This window comes from Miniopterus natalensis, chromosome 11 (genome assembly GCF_054644295.1).
Source record: "Miniopterus natalensis isolate mMinNat1 chromosome 11, mMinNat1.hap1, whole genome shotgun sequence".
In the NCBI taxonomy this organism is placed as follows: Eukaryota; Metazoa; Chordata; class Mammalia; order Chiroptera; family Miniopteridae; genus Miniopterus; species Miniopterus natalensis.
This window is the reverse complement of record NC_142091.1, coordinates 70,318,740-70,340,689: the sequence shown is the minus strand read 5'-3', so window position 1 is coordinate 70,340,689 and position 21,950 is coordinate 70,318,740. Positions and strand designations below refer to the sequence as shown.

General features: G+C 46.3%; 1 protein-coding gene across 1 annotated transcript; it reads right to left on the bottom strand.

Annotated features, from left to right (window-relative positions):
* Nucleotides 1–3,540: 3,540 nt before the first annotated feature.
* LOC107527592 (membrane-spanning 4-domains subfamily A member 7) lies at nucleotides 3,541–13,267 on the bottom strand. Its single transcript, XM_016200370.2, has 6 exons — nucleotides 13,121–13,267; nucleotides 10,654–10,788; nucleotides 8,644–8,700; nucleotides 7,208–7,411; nucleotides 5,544–5,645; nucleotides 3,541–4,799 (listed from the first exon to the last, which is right to left on the bottom strand). The coding sequence occupies exons 1-6, from the start codon at nucleotides 13,265–13,267 to the stop codon at nucleotides 4,716–4,718; spliced, it is 729 nt and encodes a 242-aa protein (XP_016055856.2). The 3' UTR covers nucleotides 3,541–4,715.
* Between the last annotated feature and the right edge of the window lie 8,683 nt (nucleotides 13,268–21,950).

Sequence of the window (21,950 nt, the reverse complement as noted above, 5' to 3'; positions counted from 1 at the left end):
ATTGAATTGGAGTTTGGGTAATAGCATAGAATTTGTTTCCTTTAAAATGATGAAAAAGAACTGTCTTCATGCAGAATCCCTGATTTTTAGGGATGAATTACTGATATTAAGCAGGCGAAGGTTATTTCAAAATGTGTCTCATTTTACCATTTTGGTTCTCAGCCTCTGCTTTTTTCTACTGCTTCTGACAATTCTGAATAGAATTCTCCAGATAGTCTGAAGAAACTTTCTATTAACAGCAAAAAACAAACAGCTGAAGAAACCAGATGGCGGCGTAGGGAGCAGCTGCACCCGCCGCCTCCTGCAGCCGCATCAAAATCACAACTAAAACCCTGAACCACCGTCACTCAGAGCCTCCTGAGATCTGGCTGCACAGAAGCCCCACAACCAGGGAGCTGAAGAAGCACCAACACCGGGATGAGGAGCAGAGACGCGGGTGGATCAGGGCTGGATCCCGGAGACGTGGCCGCGGGCCCACACCCGGTGCCACGGGTAAACCCGGAAGGGAATCTCGGCGGTGGGGGTTTCCCGGAGGAGGGAGGGGTCCCAGCCCCACAGCAGGCCCCCAGCCCAGGGCTCCAGGCCGGGAAAAGACGTCCCCACAACTCCGGGCTGTGAACCCAGCGGGGACTGTCCCTGAGGGTCGCGGAGGCTGCGGGAGCCCCAGCAGCTCCTCTAAAGGGCCCGGCGCGGACTCACTCGGACGCTCCCTCTGAGCCCAGCGCCGGGCAGCAGCCGGAAAGGACCCGGGACCCTCGGGAGGAACTAACCTGCCTGAGATCCGGGCGAGAGGCGGAGGGCGGCTTCCTCCAGGCAGAAGGGCTGGCAGAGGCCATGGCTCCTGTGGCGAGTCCTCCCCGCACACACCCGGCAGGCAGGCGCCATGTTTGAGTCGCCAGCACCTGACTCACCTTTGGCCCCGCCCCGTGACTCCCGGAGGCCCCGCCCCTCCCCACCTGCAGCTCATCCAGGCCACTTCCAGGGGCTTTTCTGTTCAAGTGGCCTCTCCAGCCTCATGCTTAGGACTTTCCTAAAATCTCTCAAACAAGCAGCAGCTGCCCCATACGGCTTGATAAGCGGCCCCAGGCCTGGCACTAGCGGCAGCTGCACTGGCTCATAGCTTGGCCTCTCCTGGGCACCTCCAAGCCCAGCCCAAGTAGCAGCCAACTACGGTTTGCTGTGTAGCTCATGCTGCGTGGCCCTGGGCAAGGCACTGGCACAGGCTGACTTTTCACCTCCCGGGAGGCCCCAGAGACAGTGCACCCAGTGCTCAACTACAACAGGACAGTGCACACAGCCCACACAGGGGAGCACCTAGAAGGCCCAGCTCAGGTGACTGGGAGGCTGAGCCATTGGACCCTACAGGACACCTACTACACAAAGCCACTCTACAATTTCCAGGAGACATAGCAGCTCTACCTAGTACATAGAAACAAATACCTGGAAGCAGCCAAAATACAGAAGCAAAGAAACATGTCACAAAGGAAAGAACAGAAGAAATCTCTAGAAGAGGAATTAAATGAAATAGATCCAAGCAACCTAACAGATACAGAGTTCAGAATTTTGTTTATAAGGATGTTTAAGCAGACTATTAGGGAAATAACTGAGAAAATCGATAACATAATAAAGTACCAATTGGAAATGAAGGCTACAGGAACTGAAATGAAGAATAATTTATAAGGAGTCAACAGTAGAGAATCAAATCAGCAATTTGGAACATGAGGAAACAAAACACACCCAGCCAGAAGAGCAAAAAGAAAAAAGAATCCAGAAATATGAAGATAGTATAAGGAGCCCCTCAGACAACTTCAAGAGGGCCAACATTTGTACTATTGGGGTGCCAGAAGGAGAGGAAAGAGACCAAGAAATTGAAAACCTATTTGAAAAAATAATTACAGAAAACTTCCCCTACCTGGGGAAAGAAATAGACTTATAAGTCCAGGAAGCACAGAGGGTCCCTAAGAAGAGGAACCCAAAGAGGCCCACAGTAAGACACATCATCATTAAAATGCCAAAAGTTAAAGACAAAGAGAGAATCTTAAAAGCAGCAAGAGAAAAGCAGTTAGTTACCTACAAGGGAGCACCCATAGGACTGTCAGCTGATTTCTCAACAGAAACCTTTCAGGCCAGAAGGGAGTGGCAAGAAATATTCAAAGTGATGAAAAACGTGGAACTACAACCAAGATTGCTCTACCCAGCAAAGCTACCATTTAGAACTGAAGGTCAGATAAAGTGCTTCACAGATAAGAAAAATCTAAAGGCGTTCATCACCACCAGACCAGCACTACAGGAAAAGTTGAAGTGTCTTCTTTAAGAAGAAGCTAATGAACAAAAGAATCTGACGAACTAAATAGATCCAGAGACACTGACACATGCAACAGACGATCATATTTCAGAGGAAAGAGGGAAGGGGGGGTGGAGGGTGGGAAGAGATTAACCAAAGAAGTTATATGCATATATGCATAACCCATGGACACAGTCAATAACGGGGTGAAGGCCTGGGAAGGGGGTGGGAGTGAGGTGGAGGGGGTCAATTGGGGGGGGAAATGGGACACCTGTAATACTCTCAACAATAAAGATAAATTTAAAAAAAAAACAAAAAACAAACAAGAAATAGATCTTGGGCAAAATATAATTGTATTGCATGGCTTGACTTATAGGATAAAGGGGAATCTCTAAGGTTCTGCACCCCACTTTAAAAGTGGCACACACACATAAAAGCACCGAAATGGGAGCTGAAGCCTCAGCGGGGAGTAGTACTTGAGTGCCCTAATGTAGCTTGCAGACTGCTGGCAGTAGGCATACAATTGACAAGCAAAGAAAATGTATAGTAAGTGAGATGACAGTAAGTACTATGGAGAAAAAGTTAGCAAGGCAAGGGGAAAGAGGGTCACAATTTATGTCGGTTGGTGGGGGAACGTTTCACTGAGGCTGAGGGATTTGAAGAAAGACCTGAAAGAAGTGAGAAAACCAGTGATGAAAATGATTGCAAGAAAAGCATTCCAGACAGGGCAGCCTGCAGGTGTACAGTTCCAGAAACAAAGAAAATGCCAAGGGACAGCAAAAGGCCAGCAGGACAGGAGCAGAAAGAGCGAGGGGGACAGACGTCAGGGAGCAGATCGGAGAGTAAATGAGGCCACTGAAGGGCCCTGGCTCTTATTTAGAATGGAACGGGATGGGTTTGAGCAGAGAAACGACATGATACGGTTTTAGATTTCTAAAACTCCCACCGTCTGCTGTGTGGAGAACAGGCCGAGGCGCATGGGTGACCAGCCCGGTGCTCACTGCAGTCATGCCAGTGGAAAACGATGAACCAGAGCGCTTGCGAGGTGGAGAGAAGTAATCAGACTTGATATATTTTGAAGTTAGATCTAGCAAGTTTTAATGGTAGATTAGATATGGTGTGTGAGGCAAACAGGAGAGCCCAGGATGACTCCAAGGTTTGGGGGAGATGACGTTTTAAAGGAATTTGACTATGGAGAAATGAGGGATGGCTCAATAACAAGACAGGCACAAGAGGTCAAAAGTAACTTTTAAAATGTTTTTATTCCATTGTAACGTAGGAACAAGAGGACATGTCCTATATGCACAGCACCAGCATCCAGACCAAGGAAAAGAACATTTCCAGAAACCACAGGCCTTCTGGTTCCCTTCCAATTATTAACTCCAAGGGTGACCACACCCCTGATTCTAACACCATATATTAGTTTTGCTTGTGTTTAAACTGTATTTTATGTAAATGCATTTATACAGTATGTACTCTCTCATACATAGTGTTTGTTCCCCGATCATTGTTTTGTGGCTTTACCCATGTGGCCGCATGAATTGTGGTGTGTTCATTCACGGTGCTGCATACTACTCCATTGTTTAAATATACCACCCTTTTTATGTTTCTTCTGCTGTTTAGTTGAATAGTTTTCCTTTGGGGGCTCGTATGTGTATGACTTCTATGACCATTTTTGTACATGTCATTTAGAAAACACCTAAGTGCACGTCTGTTGCATGTTCCCCTCTGGGACAGAACCCAAGACCTAGACCCAGGGGCAGTATTAGGAATGTCTTTATTAGGTCAGTCATGTTGTTTACTCCAATACAGTAATTAAGCTGATGTTATTTCTATATGTCTAGTTTCTTATTTGGTCCAGAACTTAGATGGGAGAGAGCATTGTGATTAATTCTAATCTTTGAATCCACATATTTTAGAATAAAGTCATTAAATGAGACAGAACGTTGAGCTATATTTAATTGACAGAAATGTAATTAATTCAATTGACAGAAATGGAGCCATATATTTTTAAAGTATTTTTAATAAAAATGTTCTTGCAAACCTAACATCTATTATTTAAGCAATATGCATGTGAAAATAATACAGAAACAGAGCCTGCACAGCCACATGACTTAGCCAATTTGCATTAGCACAAGACTGCGCCTTTTCTCTCCTTGTTTATGAATAGACAATCACTTCCTGTTTAGTTTACCCCAAAACATAGAAATTTTATGGCCACTTTAGAAGACAGGCTAGTAAAATTTTACTGACCTGAGCTTTGGGGAAATTGTTTTTAAGAGCAACTAAAAAATTACTCATAGAGACAAAATACGAAACAAAAGCTATTTTTTAAAAGTTTCTTTCAGAGTGTAAAGTAGCTGAAACTTCAGGAAAGTTTCATCACACTTTCCCAGGAGCACTGGGTTTCTCTTTACTTTTTCCTCTAAGTCTAACAGTTACACATATCCATGGCCTTGAAGAAGTCTTTGACACGTTTGATATGGTCTTGTGACTGAGGCAAGGAAAATGAACTCTAGGAAAGATAAAATTTGTTAACAGTTTTTAAACTCAAATTTTGGAGGTTTTTAAATATATACTTATACTGCATTCCCCCCAAATGTTGTAGAGTAGGAGCTCTCCCAACTTTCCAATAATATATGATTGCACCAGTTAGTTCAAACAAATGCCATTCTCCAATCTGCTAATTATGTTGCCATTTTCAGATAAGATCATAACTGAGTCATAATTTATTCAGTCCCTTTAAATATTTCTCTCTCTCTTTTTCCTACTACAGCTTTTAAAGAAAAGAGTATTTTAAATGTGTAATGTCAAGACCTAAGAAGAAATAAGGGCGATCACAGGAAAGCCTAAGCAGAACAGAGATGTCGTAGTAAAATCTCATCACATCAGCCAGGCAGGGACCTGTGCTAGGGAGTCGGGTGGCTGCTCATGGCAAGACTGAGGAGATGCAAGTTCTCGACCTCAGCCCATTAGTCTGTATTATTCATTCTCCACGTGACTTACCCAAGCCGTGGTTCTTTTATAAGGCACTGAGACATATGATCTCTAATATTCAGTAATTCTCTAACTGGTTTGCCACTCAGTGGGCACCGACTGATCTCAGATGGCCTGAGCGTCATCATGAAGGCCCCGCGCCCATTACTCCAACTCTTTTCTCACCGTAAAACCTGCCTTCCACATGCATCCAGTGACCTGGATCATCCTAGCTCAAATCTAGGGACCCAGCAAGCATCGTGTGACGTGTCGGAGTACTCACCCCAGGGTTGCTGGAGCAGACCCGTCTCCACCAAAAGACAGAAGCGTAGGCGGCCAGGAGGAGCTCCAGCGCCGAGAAGATGAGCATCACCGCCAGCACGGCCTGCACAGCAGCACAGGGAGGGCGCCGCGTGAGCGGGGCGAGCCGGCCCCGGGCCTCACTGAGAGGCGGCCGGGGGCGAAGGCTCCCGACATGGACAGAACGAGGGACAGGGAGAGTCGTTCCCTTCTCTCTCCGGCTTTCTCTTCTGGATCGCTTAGCAGAAGAAGGGAAATAAGCAGCAGCGGTGTCACCTCAGAGACGGTCATGCTCAGTGACATAAGCAGGCAGGGAAAGGCAAGAACCACAGGATCTCACTGACGTGTGGGCCCTAATGAGCAAGATGAACAGCCGTAACGAATGGAGACAGACTGACAGCTGTCGGGGGGGGCGGGGGGGGACTGGGTGAAAGAATGGGAAGGGCTTTGTCCAAGAACATACATCACACCCCACACACACAGCCAACAGCGCGGTGAGGCCGGAGGCAAGGGGTGGGAGCTGGGAGGAGGTGGGCAAAGGGGCGAGGGGGAGAATGGGGCCATCTGTAAGTGTCAACGATGTAAGGACGGACAGAAAGAAAAATAACACAGCTTCATCTCAGAGCCTTGGTGTCCCACCTTCGGAGAGAAGAGTAATCCGTTATTTATCTCGAGCGGCTTTTCCTATGTCCCTTTCCTTCGGGCCGCCCTGTCGTGTCCGCAGGTGCGGGCCCGTTTTCACTTACGCCGCGTGGGCCCCGGCGCGCTCCCTGGGCCTGGAGCCTCCTGTCCTTTCAAAGGCTGACAGACCTGTGCTCTTCCAGTCCCTCAAGGCCCGGGCACAGGGCTTGCTGTGGACAACCCCGGGCTCATGGGCAGGGGCACACCCCCTAAGCTTCACGAGACAGGTCCCAGGGAGGGAGGGGCAGTGCCTTTGTCTCCCCAGCGCCTAACGGCAGGAGTCACAAAGGAAGAAACCTTTCTCCATAAAGGACCAGAGGTGATGGTTTTAAAACTCTGAGCCTGTATATAAAAGGATGGATTAAGCCAGGATTGTCTCCATCAGCAGGTGGTGACTATCAAGTTTCGAGGGAAAGGAGGTAAGAAAGTGCTGTCTAGAGATGTTGGCATTTCTGCGAGGAGTCGCATCCGCTGGTGGGCCACCTCCCCCCCCCCCCCCCCCCCCCCGCCAGACCTATGAGGCCAAAGTATAACAATCAGATGTATGGGCTTCAGGTTCAAAAATCTGTATGTAACTTAAGGTAGGATACCTTCATCCCAAATCAAATGAAATTCAAATAAAGAGTATGTTTCTCAGATGTTTCATTGAGGAAAATAATGCCTGTTCAACGAAGAGGGCACTTTGAGAGTTAAACCTACTGAGAAGGGAATTTTTATTTATTTAAGAAAAACTGCTGAAGGGACGGACTGCCCACATGCCTTCTTGGATTCCTTTTTCAACTTCGCACAAGGCACCCCCCATATTATGCAGTCTGCTGATGGGCCTCTTTCAACTGTAGTGATTTTTTCTTCTGCTACCTGCCTCCAGGTATTCAGGCCGACAGGGCAAGGAGTGGTGGAAAGGCAAGATTGTGCAAAGGGGAGACAGATCTCACATGACAGGGCACTCCATCCGAAAGTACTTACTGTGAGACTGATACCGTCCAGGACACAGTCCTTGACTTCATATGTTGGATTGGGGGACCCCGAGTGAGGCAAGAATAGATGCTCCTTTTCTGAGTCACACAGTTGAGAGGCAGCCCCCAGGGCTACCAGGCTGTAAATGAGGAAGAGGAGGCCCACTCCAGCGACAACAGAACTCACTGCACTGGAGGTCAGGCTGCTCGTGGCCTGGAAGAGAAATTCTGCGCTGGGACCTCATCACAGAAGCAGCAGGTGATTGTTCCCCACTGCAGCCGAGCTTCCCTGGGTCTGTCTCCCGTCTAATCCACATAGTCCTAGTGGGCACACGCTGTGTTTCATTCATGCCTGTATCACATGAACGAAGCACTCCTCACTGTCTAGTTCCTCACCTCCTATAATCAGTAAATGTTTGTTGAATGAGAAACTCTATGAACAACTCCTGCTTTGGGAGAGGGGTTCTGGCTCCTTGACGCTGCAGCACTGAAGACACAAGTGGTACTGCTAATATCTCCCTCGACTCCTCAACAGACTTAGAATCAGCTTCTAGAAGCTTTCAGGGCTCCTAGACTATGGCCTGTGGTCCCTCCTGGGAAGACCAGTCTATGGCTGCTTCTTCCATAAAGAAGCAGCTTCAGAAAAAAAGAAAGAAGCAAACTGGAGAAGTTGGGACACATTCTATAGGTGGATCGGGCCTATGAGGACCTCATCACCACACTCACTCCAGGGTCATAGTCTCTTTGGGGAAAGGGGCTGTCACAGGATGTGACTCCTCTGCCAAGACACTGATGTGCGGGCTCTGGACCAGGTCCCCAGCGCACGCTCTTTTCCTTGCAGTCATCCTTGAGGGTATGTGTCAGGGGAGAGGGAAAGGTTGCTATGGAGAAGATCGAAGACCTCAGCTGCCTCTGCCCCCTGCCCCCCAACTCCTGACCTTGGTCCAGAGAGTGGCTACAGCCTGACAATTCCTTGTTCCTGAAGGCGTAAAGGAGACAGCCAGAGAGGATCTAAGCCCACACACCTCTGCCTCTCTCCATGCCATTTAGGGAAATTGACAAATTATTAGGTGAACTTTTCTAGAAAAAAGAATCCCTAGGATCTAGGTGGGATGGTCCTTTACCCTATCCAGGGCCAAGATAACAAGTTTTAAAGAGTCCTGGCATACGTAAACATTTCTGCTGGCTAAGCAACTGAGGTGACCCTCCCCCGAGCTTGGGCTGTGACCCACGAGCTCCGTTTGGTAGGGGAAAGAGCACCGGTTGGGGCGGCAAGGGACGCGGGCTTTGCTGCTGGTCCTGCCAGTGGGCCGGGGGAACTTGGACCCCTTCACTTGCTCTGCGCCTGTTTCCCTAAACAGTCAAATGGGGATTTTGAACTGGAAGAATTAACTCTGAAGTTTCTTTTATACCAACAAGCTGAGATTTGATGGTTCTTATACTTACAAAGGGCTTAGTTGATTTTTTCCCAGAGATAATGGAGAGGAATCCGGTGACGGCAAACTGCTCAGAAGAGAGAGAAATGATCAGTTCAGTTGTTTTGTGGAAACGTGTCAACCACTCAATCGATAAGTAATGTAGAACTTTTAGGGAGGTGACGCTTAGGAATGGTGTGGGTCCATATTGATAGAGAGGCCTGGTTTCTGCCCTCAAGGTGTTTTCCACTGACTTTCAAGAATCGGCAAATGCTCAAGAGTCTGGATTCATGTCAGTGAAAATCACTGAGAGCTGAGGACGCCTGGAGAGAAGGTGCGCATGGAGGAGGAGAGTGTTATAAATTACAAGGTTGACTGCTACCCCGGGTGTAGTGTCTGATCTAGAAATCTCCATACAGTAGGGGTCTAGGGACATCTGATTGTTGTAATGGGCCAGACTTGACTACAAGCAGTATCTGCAAAACACTTGATGTGAGATGGAAGCATCGGGAAACTCCCCACTTAGAATCAACTGTTTTTAATAGATGGGGAATTTTTCTTAATTATTTATATTTATTGCCAGGGCTCTATTTTTCCATCATAGAATCTGACTGTAAATACAGTTTATGTGTATGGCTTTTCTTCTCTGAATTTGATTATAGAGTTGTTTTCTGGTGTTATTTTTTTTTTTTTTTCCCGCTAAACAGCATCTTGTAAGCTTTTTCTCATTAAATCATTATTCCTTTAAAGCCTTAAGTGTAGTGGTTGTATATTTAGTCATATGGCTGATGCATAATTTATTAGTCCATCTCTTATTGTTGGACATCTCACTGTTTGCCATGTTTCACCGTCTAAAGAAACTCCATAATAAACATCATTGTACGTTTAAAAAATTACGTGGTTGAAAGAAAGGAGGTTGAGAAAGACCAATGACTTGAAGGGAGAGGAAGATGGGAGGAGCCAGCAGAAGCACCCGTGGGGCAAGGTGCAGAAGCACGTGGGCTTCAAGCCATCGGTGCGGGTGGCCTGAGTCAGGCTGGGGTGGAGGAAAGGGGGAAGCACAGGGTCGGATGTGAAGAGTGTTTCATCACAAAGCCCCAGAAGTCAGTAAGTGATCCCAACTGGTAGAAGAAAGACATTCTGAGAAAGTACAATGTTGGTTAGCCGTGGCTTGGGGATTTGGTTGTCACAGGCAAAGAGGGTCCAGCATGAGTTAATTCTAATGTGGAAGCCACAACTACTGGCTAGATAGAAAAATCACGGGCAAATTATGCTGTGGGTGCAGGAGCAGGGCCTTCTTATGTCACTGCGTGATTGGCGTCCACACAAGTACTGTATCCACACAGAGGTGATGCCTTGGTAAAATGCATCTGCCCGGAATGTGTGCTTTTTCTCCTTTGTACAGAATACTACGTAGAAAAGAAGTGTGTGGGGAGGTATGCCTAGGCCCTGGCGAGGGCCCAAAGAAAGGGACCTTCTTCATGAGCCTTGACATGGCAGGCAGCAAACATGCTTTCCAGTGTTCTGGTTGCCCCTGAACACGTGGCAAGGGCGCCCTGCTTGCCAGGAACTCTACCATTGCTGGTTTAATCCTCTGCAAACCTGCGGCATCTACCAGTGGTGCTCGTTTTATTTTAAAAACCACCTTTTCACTCTCTACCTGATAGCTAGATTGTTCTTAGACCGGAGAAATTCCAACGGCCTCATCAAAGGCCCAAAGAAGGCTGTGAAGAAGCTTCCACTTTTCCAGAGGCAAGCCGTGAGGCCAGGTGAGAAGTGCTGGCACGCCCACTGTGTCCCCTGCTGCCTTTTGTCCCCGCCATTCACTCCCGGGGTGCCTGCTCACCCCGCAGGGCGGTCACGGCCCCTCTGCTCTTCCTGAAGCGCAGAGGCATGACATGCGACGGAGACAGAGGGAGAGTCGGAGGCCTTAGCCTTTTCCTCCTCTCTCCCCACTTCTTGGGACTGAGTTACCACATGACTTAGCACCCCGTTAGCATTTAGAAAGCATGTCCTCTCTTGGAGACCCCACTCTACTCACACACAGAGCTCCTACAAATGGGTACCCGGACATCAACAGGGTGGAAACTGCGGGCTTCAGGTGGGAAGAGTAGGCAGGAGAAATCAAAATAGCCCCGAAACTTGAAATCACCAGGCAACACAGGATGTGGATAGTCTACAAGAGACAAGAGGGAAAACATTGGAATATACTTTAAATAGAGGAAAGTGGCATTTGAAAGTACATTGTGGCCCAGCCGGCGTGGCTCAGCGGTTGAGCGTCGACCCAGGATCCAGGAGATCGAGGTTCGATTCCCGGTCAGGGCACATGCCCGGGTTGAGGGCTTGATCCCCAGCAGGGGTGCAGGAGGCAGTGGATCTATTACTCTCATCATTGATGTTTCTATCTCTCTCTCTCCCTTCCTCTCTCTGAAATCAATAAAAATATATATTTTTTAAAAGTACATTGTGAATTATAAAGAGTATTAATGTTACAGTTTTTCCTGAAGACCATGGTTTATGGACACGAGGCTGTTGAGAGCTTTCACAAGAGAGAGCGAACTATAAGATCTTGTCCAGGTGAAGAAGGAAATGGCAACATAAGGAGTTAAGACAGCAAAAAAGATATTATCAATAAGTGTCAGTGGGATTAAAGAAAGTAGAGTCAATGTAGAATCAGAGGGAGTGACATGGAAAGGTTAGATTGCTGATTGGAGTATGGGATGCTGGAAATGTCGCTGACGATGGGTTCACTGCTGTTAGTATTGATAAGGCCCAGGGTAAAACTCGGGGACTGCTTGTCTAGGGAAGGATGGGTAAGATGCTTGGGAGAAGCAGTGAAGGAACTGAGAAGACATGATACTGGAAGAATCATAAACATGAATATTGAAATAGCCAAGGCTTATGACAGTAACTTTACTAAAGGAATTGACAGTGATTGAGGAGTCAATGTCATGAAGGAAAAAGGTAAGTTACCTGGGAGAGTGAAGGAAGTGAGAGCGCACTAAAATTTGTCTTTATCTCTTAAACACTATGAGAATGTCATTTTTTTCTTTTACCTGTATAGTTCACTGATAATTTTAAGTGTGTAAAATAGTGTCTGGCATATTGAAGGTGCTCAATTAATGATAGATGAATGTGTGAGTAAGTCAACATATTTACAATAACTTATTGCTTGCTGGAGCAACAATGAATTGCGTTTGTGATTCTAGGCTACACATAGGCTAGACTGTAGGGAGCGTCAGCTGAAGGAACAAGGGGTTTCTTCAGAGGGAAAAAGGCAACCTAGCAGGGCATCGGTCACTGGAAAGAAGTTAATTTAGGAGTTAATATTGGTAAGTAATAGTAGAATGACAAACACTAATTGGTTTTAGTTTCAAGCAACATATTCATCAAAGGATTTCTCTAAGGATGATCACTTTTCAAATTTGCCAACACATCAGTACGTGTTATTTTATAAAACACTGATTATTTTTAGGTTCTTAAACTAAACTCAGTCTTCTTACATTTTAATTCTCCTATCAATTCTCAATTATTCCTAATATTAAATTTACCTTAAAAAAAAAAAACCTCTTGAAGTTCATGACTGTCTATAATGACTTGAAATGATTATTCTTTTCCAGTGTTCAAAATATAAGTAACATTTTTTAAACTATCATTTGGGGTAGAAGACTGAATTAGGCTTTTTCAAATAATAACTAAAAAGAACAATTAGATTGTTGTTGTTTTTTTAATGGGAGTGAATTACCTAGTAGGGTGTTGTGCGCTTCTAAATTAGGTGTAGAGATGAGCGGGGAAGACTGATCTAGACGCATCCACGAGGAGCTAGGAAGACACAGTCGTCACTTCCACGCCTGGAAGTGAGGGGTGCAGTTCACTCAGGGCTAGATTTCGGTTTGCACAGAAATGGCCTTTGCAATGAAGAGGCCTTTGAGAACACGGAGAAAAAAGAGGATTCTGCTGTTGACTGGCCCTGAATTCCAGAGGGCACAACTGGGCAGGTTTCCAAAACCTAGAATGAGTAGGAGCTGGGTCTTCAAAGGTGATATTCAGAACCGTGCAGGAATTAAAGTCCTGGATCTGAAGGGTGAGGACCTGGGACACCAGGGTGTGTCTTACAGTTGCCCAGGTGAACAGGGAGAAAATGTATGGTGAGATTAGTCCAGGTTGTCTCGCCTTAAAATGTGTGAGAAATGAGCTCAAAATAAGATGACCTAACTTAACCATATTGAGTAAAATCGTATGGTTAAGTCATTATCTCTACTATATTAAGGGCAATTTACAAGAGAATTTATTGTCTAGATCTCAGGGGGGAAAGACCCAGTGGTTTTTGTTAGTTTACAGAAAGGTTGGGAAGGACACAGTCTTCCCATAAAACCCCATTCCATGTCCCAGTTAGCCTGGAGTCAGACCAAGAAAATGAAAGGCTCTCCCAGATCCACTGCAGATCTGCAGTCGGTTTACATTCGCAATCTTTCCTCAGGGTTTTCCTTATAATAAGGTGGACTTACTCCAAGAACTGTGGCTTCGTTTTGGAGATCACTCTGCACTGTATCTTCTTTTTGGGAGACGTGTCCGGGCCCCTCTCGCTGGGGGATAACTGTGTCCTCGGGAGCGGAGGAGGCAAAGGCTCCCTTGGTCTCGGGCTGTGACCGCATGATGCTGACGACGCTGGAAGAGGCAGTGAACTCAGTGAGGACCCGCGGTTAGACTCGCTGATACGAAACTTCCAGGGACCAGACTTCGCAGGAACTTAAGCTTTTCCTCCATTGTCCAAGGGGTGACCTGTCCTGCAGGGACAAAGCTGCCTATGGGGAGCAGAAGAAGAGCTGGAAAGCTAGCAGGCTTGACACAGCCCGTCCATGTGGACGGGAAGAATGTCCCTGGAGAAAACTGTAACATTCGGAGGCGTCACAGCTGAGAGGCAGACAGTTTACATAGAACTCGCTTTTCAGCCTTGAGCGTATCCCTCCAGCAAGCCCTGCCGGCTCCCTCCCCGGCCCTTGGACCTGTTTCGCCTGCGGCACGTCCCCGCGCTCCACCTCCCGGGATGCGGCACCCACGCTGCTCAGTCTTGCATCGTTGTCTTATTTTCTTTCCATTACGATGTTGGGTGATCCTTTCCTATTCCACCCAGAGTTCTAGTGTGCAGTGTGAACCCACACAGCCTAATGCCAGAACTCTTCCAGACGCTGCAGGTCTGGGCCTGTGCGCCCAGCTGCACGCGATCCTCGGCCCCCGGAGCCTTTCCCTCCTCCCCCACCACTGAGGCCCACTGGTGGCCGCTCATCAGCTCCATGGTCACCCACGGCGACATTCTGACCTCAGGGAACGTGGCCGATGGTCTCTAGCTCCACAATTGTTCCCATATCCTGGTAACTTGGCTTCTGTCTTGCTGCTGGGGTTTAATAGCCAAGTATGCCATGTAGATCCCTTCTTCTTTCTAGTCTTAATAACCAGTCTTTCAAGCTGCATCCATATTGTCACGTGTTGCAAAATATCCTTCTTATTCTAAGGCTAACCTTGAGGACGCTGCTCTAAGTGTAATGAGCCAGTCGCAGAAGGACAACTACTGCATGATTTAACTTATATAAGGTATGGAAGATAGTCCCACTCAGAGAATGGTGGGTGCCAGGAGCCGGGGGAGGAGGGAATGGGGAGCTGCTGTGCAATATGAAATTTCCATTGCGCAGTATCAGTCCTAGGGGTCTGCTGTACAACATGGTGCCTAAGGATAGCAACACTGTAGTGTCCTTTTGAAAGGCTGTCGAGGGAGTAAATCTTAAGTATTTTTACTACAATAAAAAAATAAATTGCGAAGAAAGAAAGCCAAAGATTGGCCCCAATTTAAGGATTAAAAACAAAGTCTCTGTACTTGTGAATTCCTTTCTGTATTTTTCCATTCTTATACCCAAGGACTACAGAACGTGCTTGATTCTAGGACCAGGGCTAGAACCCGGAGCCTGCCTGGGAGCCTCTAGCTCACTGCACTCTCGGATACCATGTACATTTATTCTCTTGTATTACTTTTGTCTGTTTTGTTTAAAAGAGTGAATTGTGTAGCAAAAGCAACCAAAGAGGCGATAAGGTTTGAAGAAAAAAACAAAAACGTTCCTTAAACCTTACCTGTCACGCAGTGGCCAGTTTCACATGCACCCTACATGCTCCTGTTCTCCTTTGTCCTTTGCCTCCTCTCTTTGTATTAGTTGGTGCACATTCCTCACCCTACACGAACAGCCATTCCGTCCAGGCCGCTCACCAATCTCTTTGCGCTCAGCATTTTCCTGTGGGCACCGCTGACACCGATGCACATAGACACTAGCAATCCCAAATGTAAAGGCCCGACAGTAAATCTTGACCCATGCTACACCAAGACCGAGCCGCGGCTACAACATGCTGACGGAAATGAGCCAGTCACAGAGCGACAGATGCCACACAGCAGGCCTCTTTCTGTGAGGAACCCGGGGTGCTTAAATTCATAGAGGCCTATAAAACTAAAGGCAACAAAGGAACAAATAAGAAAACAAACAAACAAAAACATAGACACAGACAGCAGTGTGGTGGTTTCCAGAGGGAAGGGGGTGGGGGGTAGTAAAGGGCAAAGTGGGTCAAATATATGGTGACAGAAGATGATTTGACTTTGGGTGGTGGGCACACAGTGCAATATACAGATGATGTACCATAGAAATGTACACTTGAAACCTATTTAATCTTAGTAACCGCTGTCACCCCAATAAATTTCATTTTTAACAAACAGAATGATGATTACCAGGGGCTGGGAGGATAGGGTAATGTGGAGTTACTGTTTGATGGGCATGGAGTTTGAGATGAAAATTTGGGGGTTTTGGTTGTGAGGATGGTTTCACAAGAAATCTCCATGCTGATGCCATCGTCTCCAAACTCCACAGTCTGAGAACAATCCTCTGTCCTTCCACATTCACCACATGCATACAAACTTAGTGTGGCCCCCAACTTTCCAAGACCGTTCTAAAATCCCCACTTTGGGGACAAGTCATAGCTTGGACAACAACTTCTCTGCACACAGCAGTTTTCTCTATTACAGAATTACAATGGAAAAATGGGGTCTTATTGCAGGATTTAACCTAGCTGTACAGTACTTGTGGAGAGTGCACTCTGTAAGACTGAGTGACACATCAGGAAATGCAAAGGATTGTATAAAACCACCACCTCAAAGCATGAAGGAAACCAAAGGATGGCTTTACCCAGTTCGCTTATTTGGAAAGTGAGTAAACTGAGGCCCGAAGAGGGAAATTGATTCACTGATCCACGCAGGTGGTCAGCAGCAGAGACAAGGTGAGAATCGAATTCCTGGCTGTCGGTTAAGAAAACAGTAATCCCCCCCAAAATTTATGATCCAAACCAAGACGCCTACCTGTTCCTGCGGCCTGCTCCTGTGTGTTGTGGCTGGTGGGCCAGGGCACCTCTGGGGAACTCTCAGCAAGAACTTCCTACTGGCTGTTCCTGCCACGATTTTTCTGCTTGCTCTCCAACCTCTGAGACTTCCTCTCCCTTTCTCAGAGTAATATTTACGATTGCACAAGATAGGAGTCTCGCCGTACTTACACACAGTTGATGTAAAAAGTGCCTCTGCTTCCTCTTTCTAAATGTCAAGGTCTGGAAAATGACATAAATTAGAAGTAACAGGCAAGAAAGAGCTTGTGAGGGCGAGTGAGCTGCACAGGCCCATTTAGAATCCATTTCCTGCATTCCTGTATGTAATTCAACCCAAGTGCCCATCAGTAGATGCGTGGGTAAAAAAGTTGTGGTGCGTTATAGTGGAATCCTACTCGACCATGCTGTCCTTTCTGTAAAAGTGTTTTACTGTTTGTGGTCTGAAAGCAAGAACAAAGAAGATTCCAGGGAATCTCTGCATCTATTGAGCAGATATGATTTACTTACTAATAAGACACCTCCTTCTGAAAACTTAGCAGTTAACACATTTGTTGTTTTTCCTAAAAACTGGAATATAATTTCCTTGGGGTGAGGCAAAAACTTTGCCACCTACATTGCCAGTTCTATATATGCTCAATCTTCTTGAAAAAAGATTAATTTAAACATATTATCTATTTAAATAAACTAATAATTAATATTGTTAGATGACAATATTACTTAAACATTGGTTTTTGCTTTTAAAATATGGGACATTTTATCAAACATATGACAGTGGTTTTTCTCTATTAATTTTACCCTCTACTTTGAATGCTGTGAGGAACAAAACTGTTGAACATAAGCACTAAAACTGAAGTGTAGTGATTTTTGATCTTTGTATCTATGAATTTTAAATCATTTAAAAATGGTCATGTTAACAAAGACTTTCATTAATTTCTCTTTAATGTTAGTGCACCCTGATATTAGTCCACTATTCACATACTTTGTAGCACTTGTCTGAATGCGAGTCCATTATTACCAAGGCATAAGTTACTGCAATCCAATTAATTTAAGGCAATGCTGATTCTTACATAGCATCAGATGTCTAGTGTGAGTAGTCTCCATTTATCTGATTTAGAAGACGTGTAAGGAATTTTAGGAAACTTCAATTAATTTGCTTTCCAAACCTTAGCAATATAATCATTGAATTCTCAAAACTCAAAAATCTTGACAGGCTCCACGGTTCTTTATTAACCTTGGGGAGAGGGCGGGCAGGTGGCCGTCTTTCCAACTTGGCCTAAGCAATCTGTTCCAAGAATTTGCCATAATTAGGAGAGTCAAGTACATTTGGCATATTTTTTTCTCAACCAAGTACTATTAACACTGTTATAAACTTCTGCTGTTACTGCCTCTTAAAAAGTAGCTTAATACAAAAGGATTCCTTAAAACGGGTCTGCCACCCATGTGCGTCTCTGTCTCTTATCTTGGCCAGGTCACCGCCCGCTTCCCTTAACTGAAGCAGCTCTGCTCCTTTCTGTGCCCTTTGTTTTTTCCTGTCTCCTCTGAGAGCCCCTGACACCTGTTATTCTAAATTTTGACAAACCCGTAGAAGTCTCTAGCAATCCATAGGGCTTCGTTAAATTTGAGAGGCTTTCTAATGAGGTGACTTTCCCTCTACAGGGAGGTTAAAATGCATTCTCTTTCTTAACGTTTGTTCTACCGGGGATAATTCTTATACCACTAGGGAGAAAAACATGAATAGAGCACAGGTTTTATTTCTTTCATTCTTTGCAGCTTCGCTCACTAACCATGGCACAAGAGAGCGGCTCTTATACCCACTTATCTTCACGGGAGGCGATAGATGATCCTGGTGACACGCAGTGGGCTCGCCCTTCGTGTGAAGGAGGGCCTGTCATTATGAACTGGAAATTCTGGAAATGAGCACATGTGATAAAGTCACACATCTGATTAGTCTACGTTTTCCTATGTGCAGTGAACAAATGGGAAGCCAACGTCCAGTCGACGGCTAAGGAACCTGCCCGGGCCGATGTGACTGCCGCAGATGGGAGAAGCCATACAGGGACCAGCAGAGCCAAAAGACACACAAAATACGGACACATTTACACGCAAACAATCCCCCCACTATGACACAAATAGTACCGATGCCTAAATTCCTGTGTGAGTATTCACACAGCTGGCAGCTGAAAGCTAGGAATAGATCCTGTCCGTGCTCCGAGCCCGGGGAGCCTTCTACACGTGAACTTTCACGGAGACAAGCAGGTGTCCCGAGCCCTAGCACCGGCAGCTTGCTGGCTGCATCTGGGTCTCCCCAACAATTGCATTTGAAGGTAATTAATCGCCTACACCCATGATCCACTTATGTCTAGAGTCCCCTGGAGAACTTTTGGTGCAGTTACACTAAAAGCATTTAGGAGACCCTGAGAATCCCAAGTGGTGCAATTATCCCCAGTAGAACAAACGTTAAGAAAGAGAATGCATTTTAACCTCCCTGTCGGCCTTACCTTCAAGGACCAGGCCGTTCGGCGTGACTGACCCGTGTCCCTTATCAGCTAACCAGATACCAACAGTTCTCCAGATCATTCGCCGTGGACGAGACACACGGTGTAGGAAGCAATCCAGGCTGGAGCAAGGAGCCCTGAGCCTGAGCCTGAGCCTGACCCATTTCTGGGGCAGCCCGGTTTCCCCGCCCGTTTAATGCGGGGGCGACAAAACCGGGGACTCTCCGGCCCTTCCAACCGCAGCATTAAGTAACGCTGAGCCCCAAAGCGCCGGGGAGGTGGCCAGGCGATCAGTGGCGATCATTCTGACCCTTGCTCTGTGCCGAGAGCTTCGGGTTTGTCTGCTCGTTGGCACAGCCGATGTTCCTTCTTTCCAGCCATGCCCATGTTAGCCCGTCATTTAGAGATGGCACTTAACTCTGCGTCCCAGATTCCTGAACACCAAAGCTTAGGAAGCGAGGGCTCTTCAAGAAGCCCGGGGGCCTGCCTGGAGCTAAGGGAGAAGGTTCGAGGCGTCATCGGAGTTTGGGGCCCCCTGGTCTTCTTCCAGCTCAGCTCTCCACGGCGCACGTCCGTCCTCAGGGCCTGGAGGGTGGCAGGCCGGGGGCCTCACCGCCAGCTCTCCGGCCGCCTTCCTGTAGGAGGAAGGCAGCTTTGAAGAGGAGCGACTCCTAAGGAAGAAATGGGCGCGTTCCCAAGGCTCTCCCAGCAAGGTTCCCCTCAGGACTCGCTGGCCAAGGCCGTGTCGCTGCCGTTTCTATCCACACGGGAGGCTGGAAAAGGCCGTCTCTTGGCCGCGCACTGTCCTGTTGCCGAGTAACGTCGCCGTCGTTTTGGAAGAAGGACAGGGACACTGGACAGTGAAGAGGCAGGTCGTCTGTTTCCAATTAGCGCTGAATTTGCAAGGTGACCTCCTGGTGAGCTGGCTTCTTTGCACACTTCAGGTAACCTGGTTATGAGCTCGTGTGAAGATCTAGTTGCAAATATTTGAAAAATTATGAACTGACACGTTTAAGACTTAAAAAGATTTCTTCTAAGTGTTTTCTTAAACCAGACAGTGAGTGGATATAGAACTATTTTACCATCACTTTGCGGATATTATTAAAATACATTATTTTGAAGAATTTTGTATTTCATCTTTAACCCCCCCACACACAGCCCCTATATGAATCAAATTTTAATGGCATTTTAAAAACCAAAACTTGTTCATCAATATTTTCCTATAATTTTGGCTAGCAATTAATTTTGAGTGTAAAAGGTAATAGTTTCTAGGTAATAAATCAAAGCCGAGTTTGTGTTTCATTACAACTAATTCAACCCGCGGAAGCTGTTGAATAATTATAAACTTTGAACAGCAGGACTTGTTTTAAATAATTCATCTTTCCTGCCCAGAGTGCTGGTTTTCGGTCTTCAATTTGCATGATCAGCAGAAAGAGTCCTCACCAGCTGGAAACCCCCGACTTTCCCCCTCGGTGCACAGTGGATTTGTGCTCTGAGATTTCCTTACAGGGCACAGAGAAATGCAAACTGCTTGCGCATCTTTCCTAGTGTAAATAACGCTGCAGTGGCATCCCAGAAGTGGGATCACTGGGTCATAAGGCAGCTCTATTTTTACTTTTTTGAGGAACCTCCATACTGTTTTCCACAGTGGCTGCACCAGTCTGCATTTGCACCAACAGTGCACAAGGGTGCCCTTTTCTCCACACCCTCGCCAACACTTGTTGTTTGCTGATTTATTGATGGCAGCCATTCTGACGGGTGTAAGGTGATACCTCATTGTGGTTTTAATTTGCATCTCTCCGATGATTACTGTTGTTGAGCATCTATTGACCATGTGTAGGTACTCGTTGGAGAAGTTTATATTCAGGTCCTCTGTCCATTTTTTAATTGGATTGTTGAGTTGCAGGAGTACTTTATAAATTTTAGATATTAACCCCTTATCAGATGTATTGCTGCTGAATACCAAGTCTTCTTTACGGAGAATCATATGGTGTCGAGGAATTTAATAGTTCAGTCCCTAAAGCATGAATATATGCAACATGGAGACCCTCAAAAGAACACAGCCCTTTTCTGCTACTCGGATTTCCAAAATCTTTGTGCCTTGTAGTAGAATAAACAGGACCGACGCAGAGAATTCAAAGAAAACCTTACTCTTTGCCCACAACTGTCCTTTCCAAACATTCTCAGTGTGCCTAGTTCCCCTTCCGTTTCTTATTTAAAATCTAAGATAAATTACTGACAACTAGTGAAAAGTTCTCCAGTCCCTTCAGTAATTAAAATGCACAGTCTTCCCCAAGAATCAAAACTCAGCTGTCATTGTCATTGACAGTCTTCTTTTTCTCCGTTTGGGTCTGCTTTAGTCAGGACACCTGTCTAAAATAGGAAAAAGGAAAGACTGTTCTCTTTTTCCCCCTGTCCTTTGCTAGCTTTGCTAAGAGGGATTTCTGATTCTTGCTGAGCCAAAGTTAGAATGAGAAGAGCTGAGGGGCAGAAAATGTCTTCCTTCATTGGTAATTTCCCAACTTGATGTCATGTCTACAGGAGTTGGATGAGCTGTGGTTCCAGTGAGATTCTGGTTCCACAGAGTTCTAATGCACTTACTCAGCTGCTTGCTCATAGTTCCTCCTTTGTCCCATCCCTGAGTGTCCAGCGAAAACCTTCAGCCTCAAGGTCTCCTTGCTTCCTCCTGGTGTCCTTTGGGAGCAAGCTCTAAGACCGCCCAGCTGGGGTCTCTCGCATGGCTCACCTGTGGGACAGGCCTCCCCAGTACCACTTACACCTCCTGCATAGCTGGAGCAGACGGGCTCTAGGCTCCCCCTCATGATTCCTGTCTCCTGGCGCTCATGTCTTCTGTGATTGCCTCCCTTTGGGATAGGCAAGACCGTGGCATGTTTGGAATCAATGGAATACAGCCAAGATGTATGTGATTGTGTGTATTGTGATTACATGATTGCACTGCAGAAGGGTGTATCTTCTGTCTTTTTTTTCCTTGCTGGCTTTGAGGAAAGAGACAGCTATTTAGGGGCCTCTATGTGGCAAGGAACTGTAGGCAGCTTTTAGGAATTGAGAGTGGCCTCTAGCCAACAGCCTACGAAGACCTCCAGTAAACACCAGCAAGAAAATGGGGCCCTTTGTCCTACAACTGCTAGGAACTGGATTATGGCAACAGTGGAAGCTTGAAAGTGAATCCTTTCTCAGTTAAGCCTCAGATGAGACCGAAACCCTGCCAGCACTTTGATTTCAGCCTTGTGTGATCCTGAAACAGAGAATGTGGTTAAGCCATGCCCAGAGTCCTGACCCATAGACACTAAAATAACAAATGTGTGTCATTTTAAACCTCTAAGGTTGTGGTATTCATTACAAAAACAACAGACACACTATCCATCAGTGTCCAAAGCCCCAGCCTTAGCCTCTTTTGGTTCCTCCGAGTGTG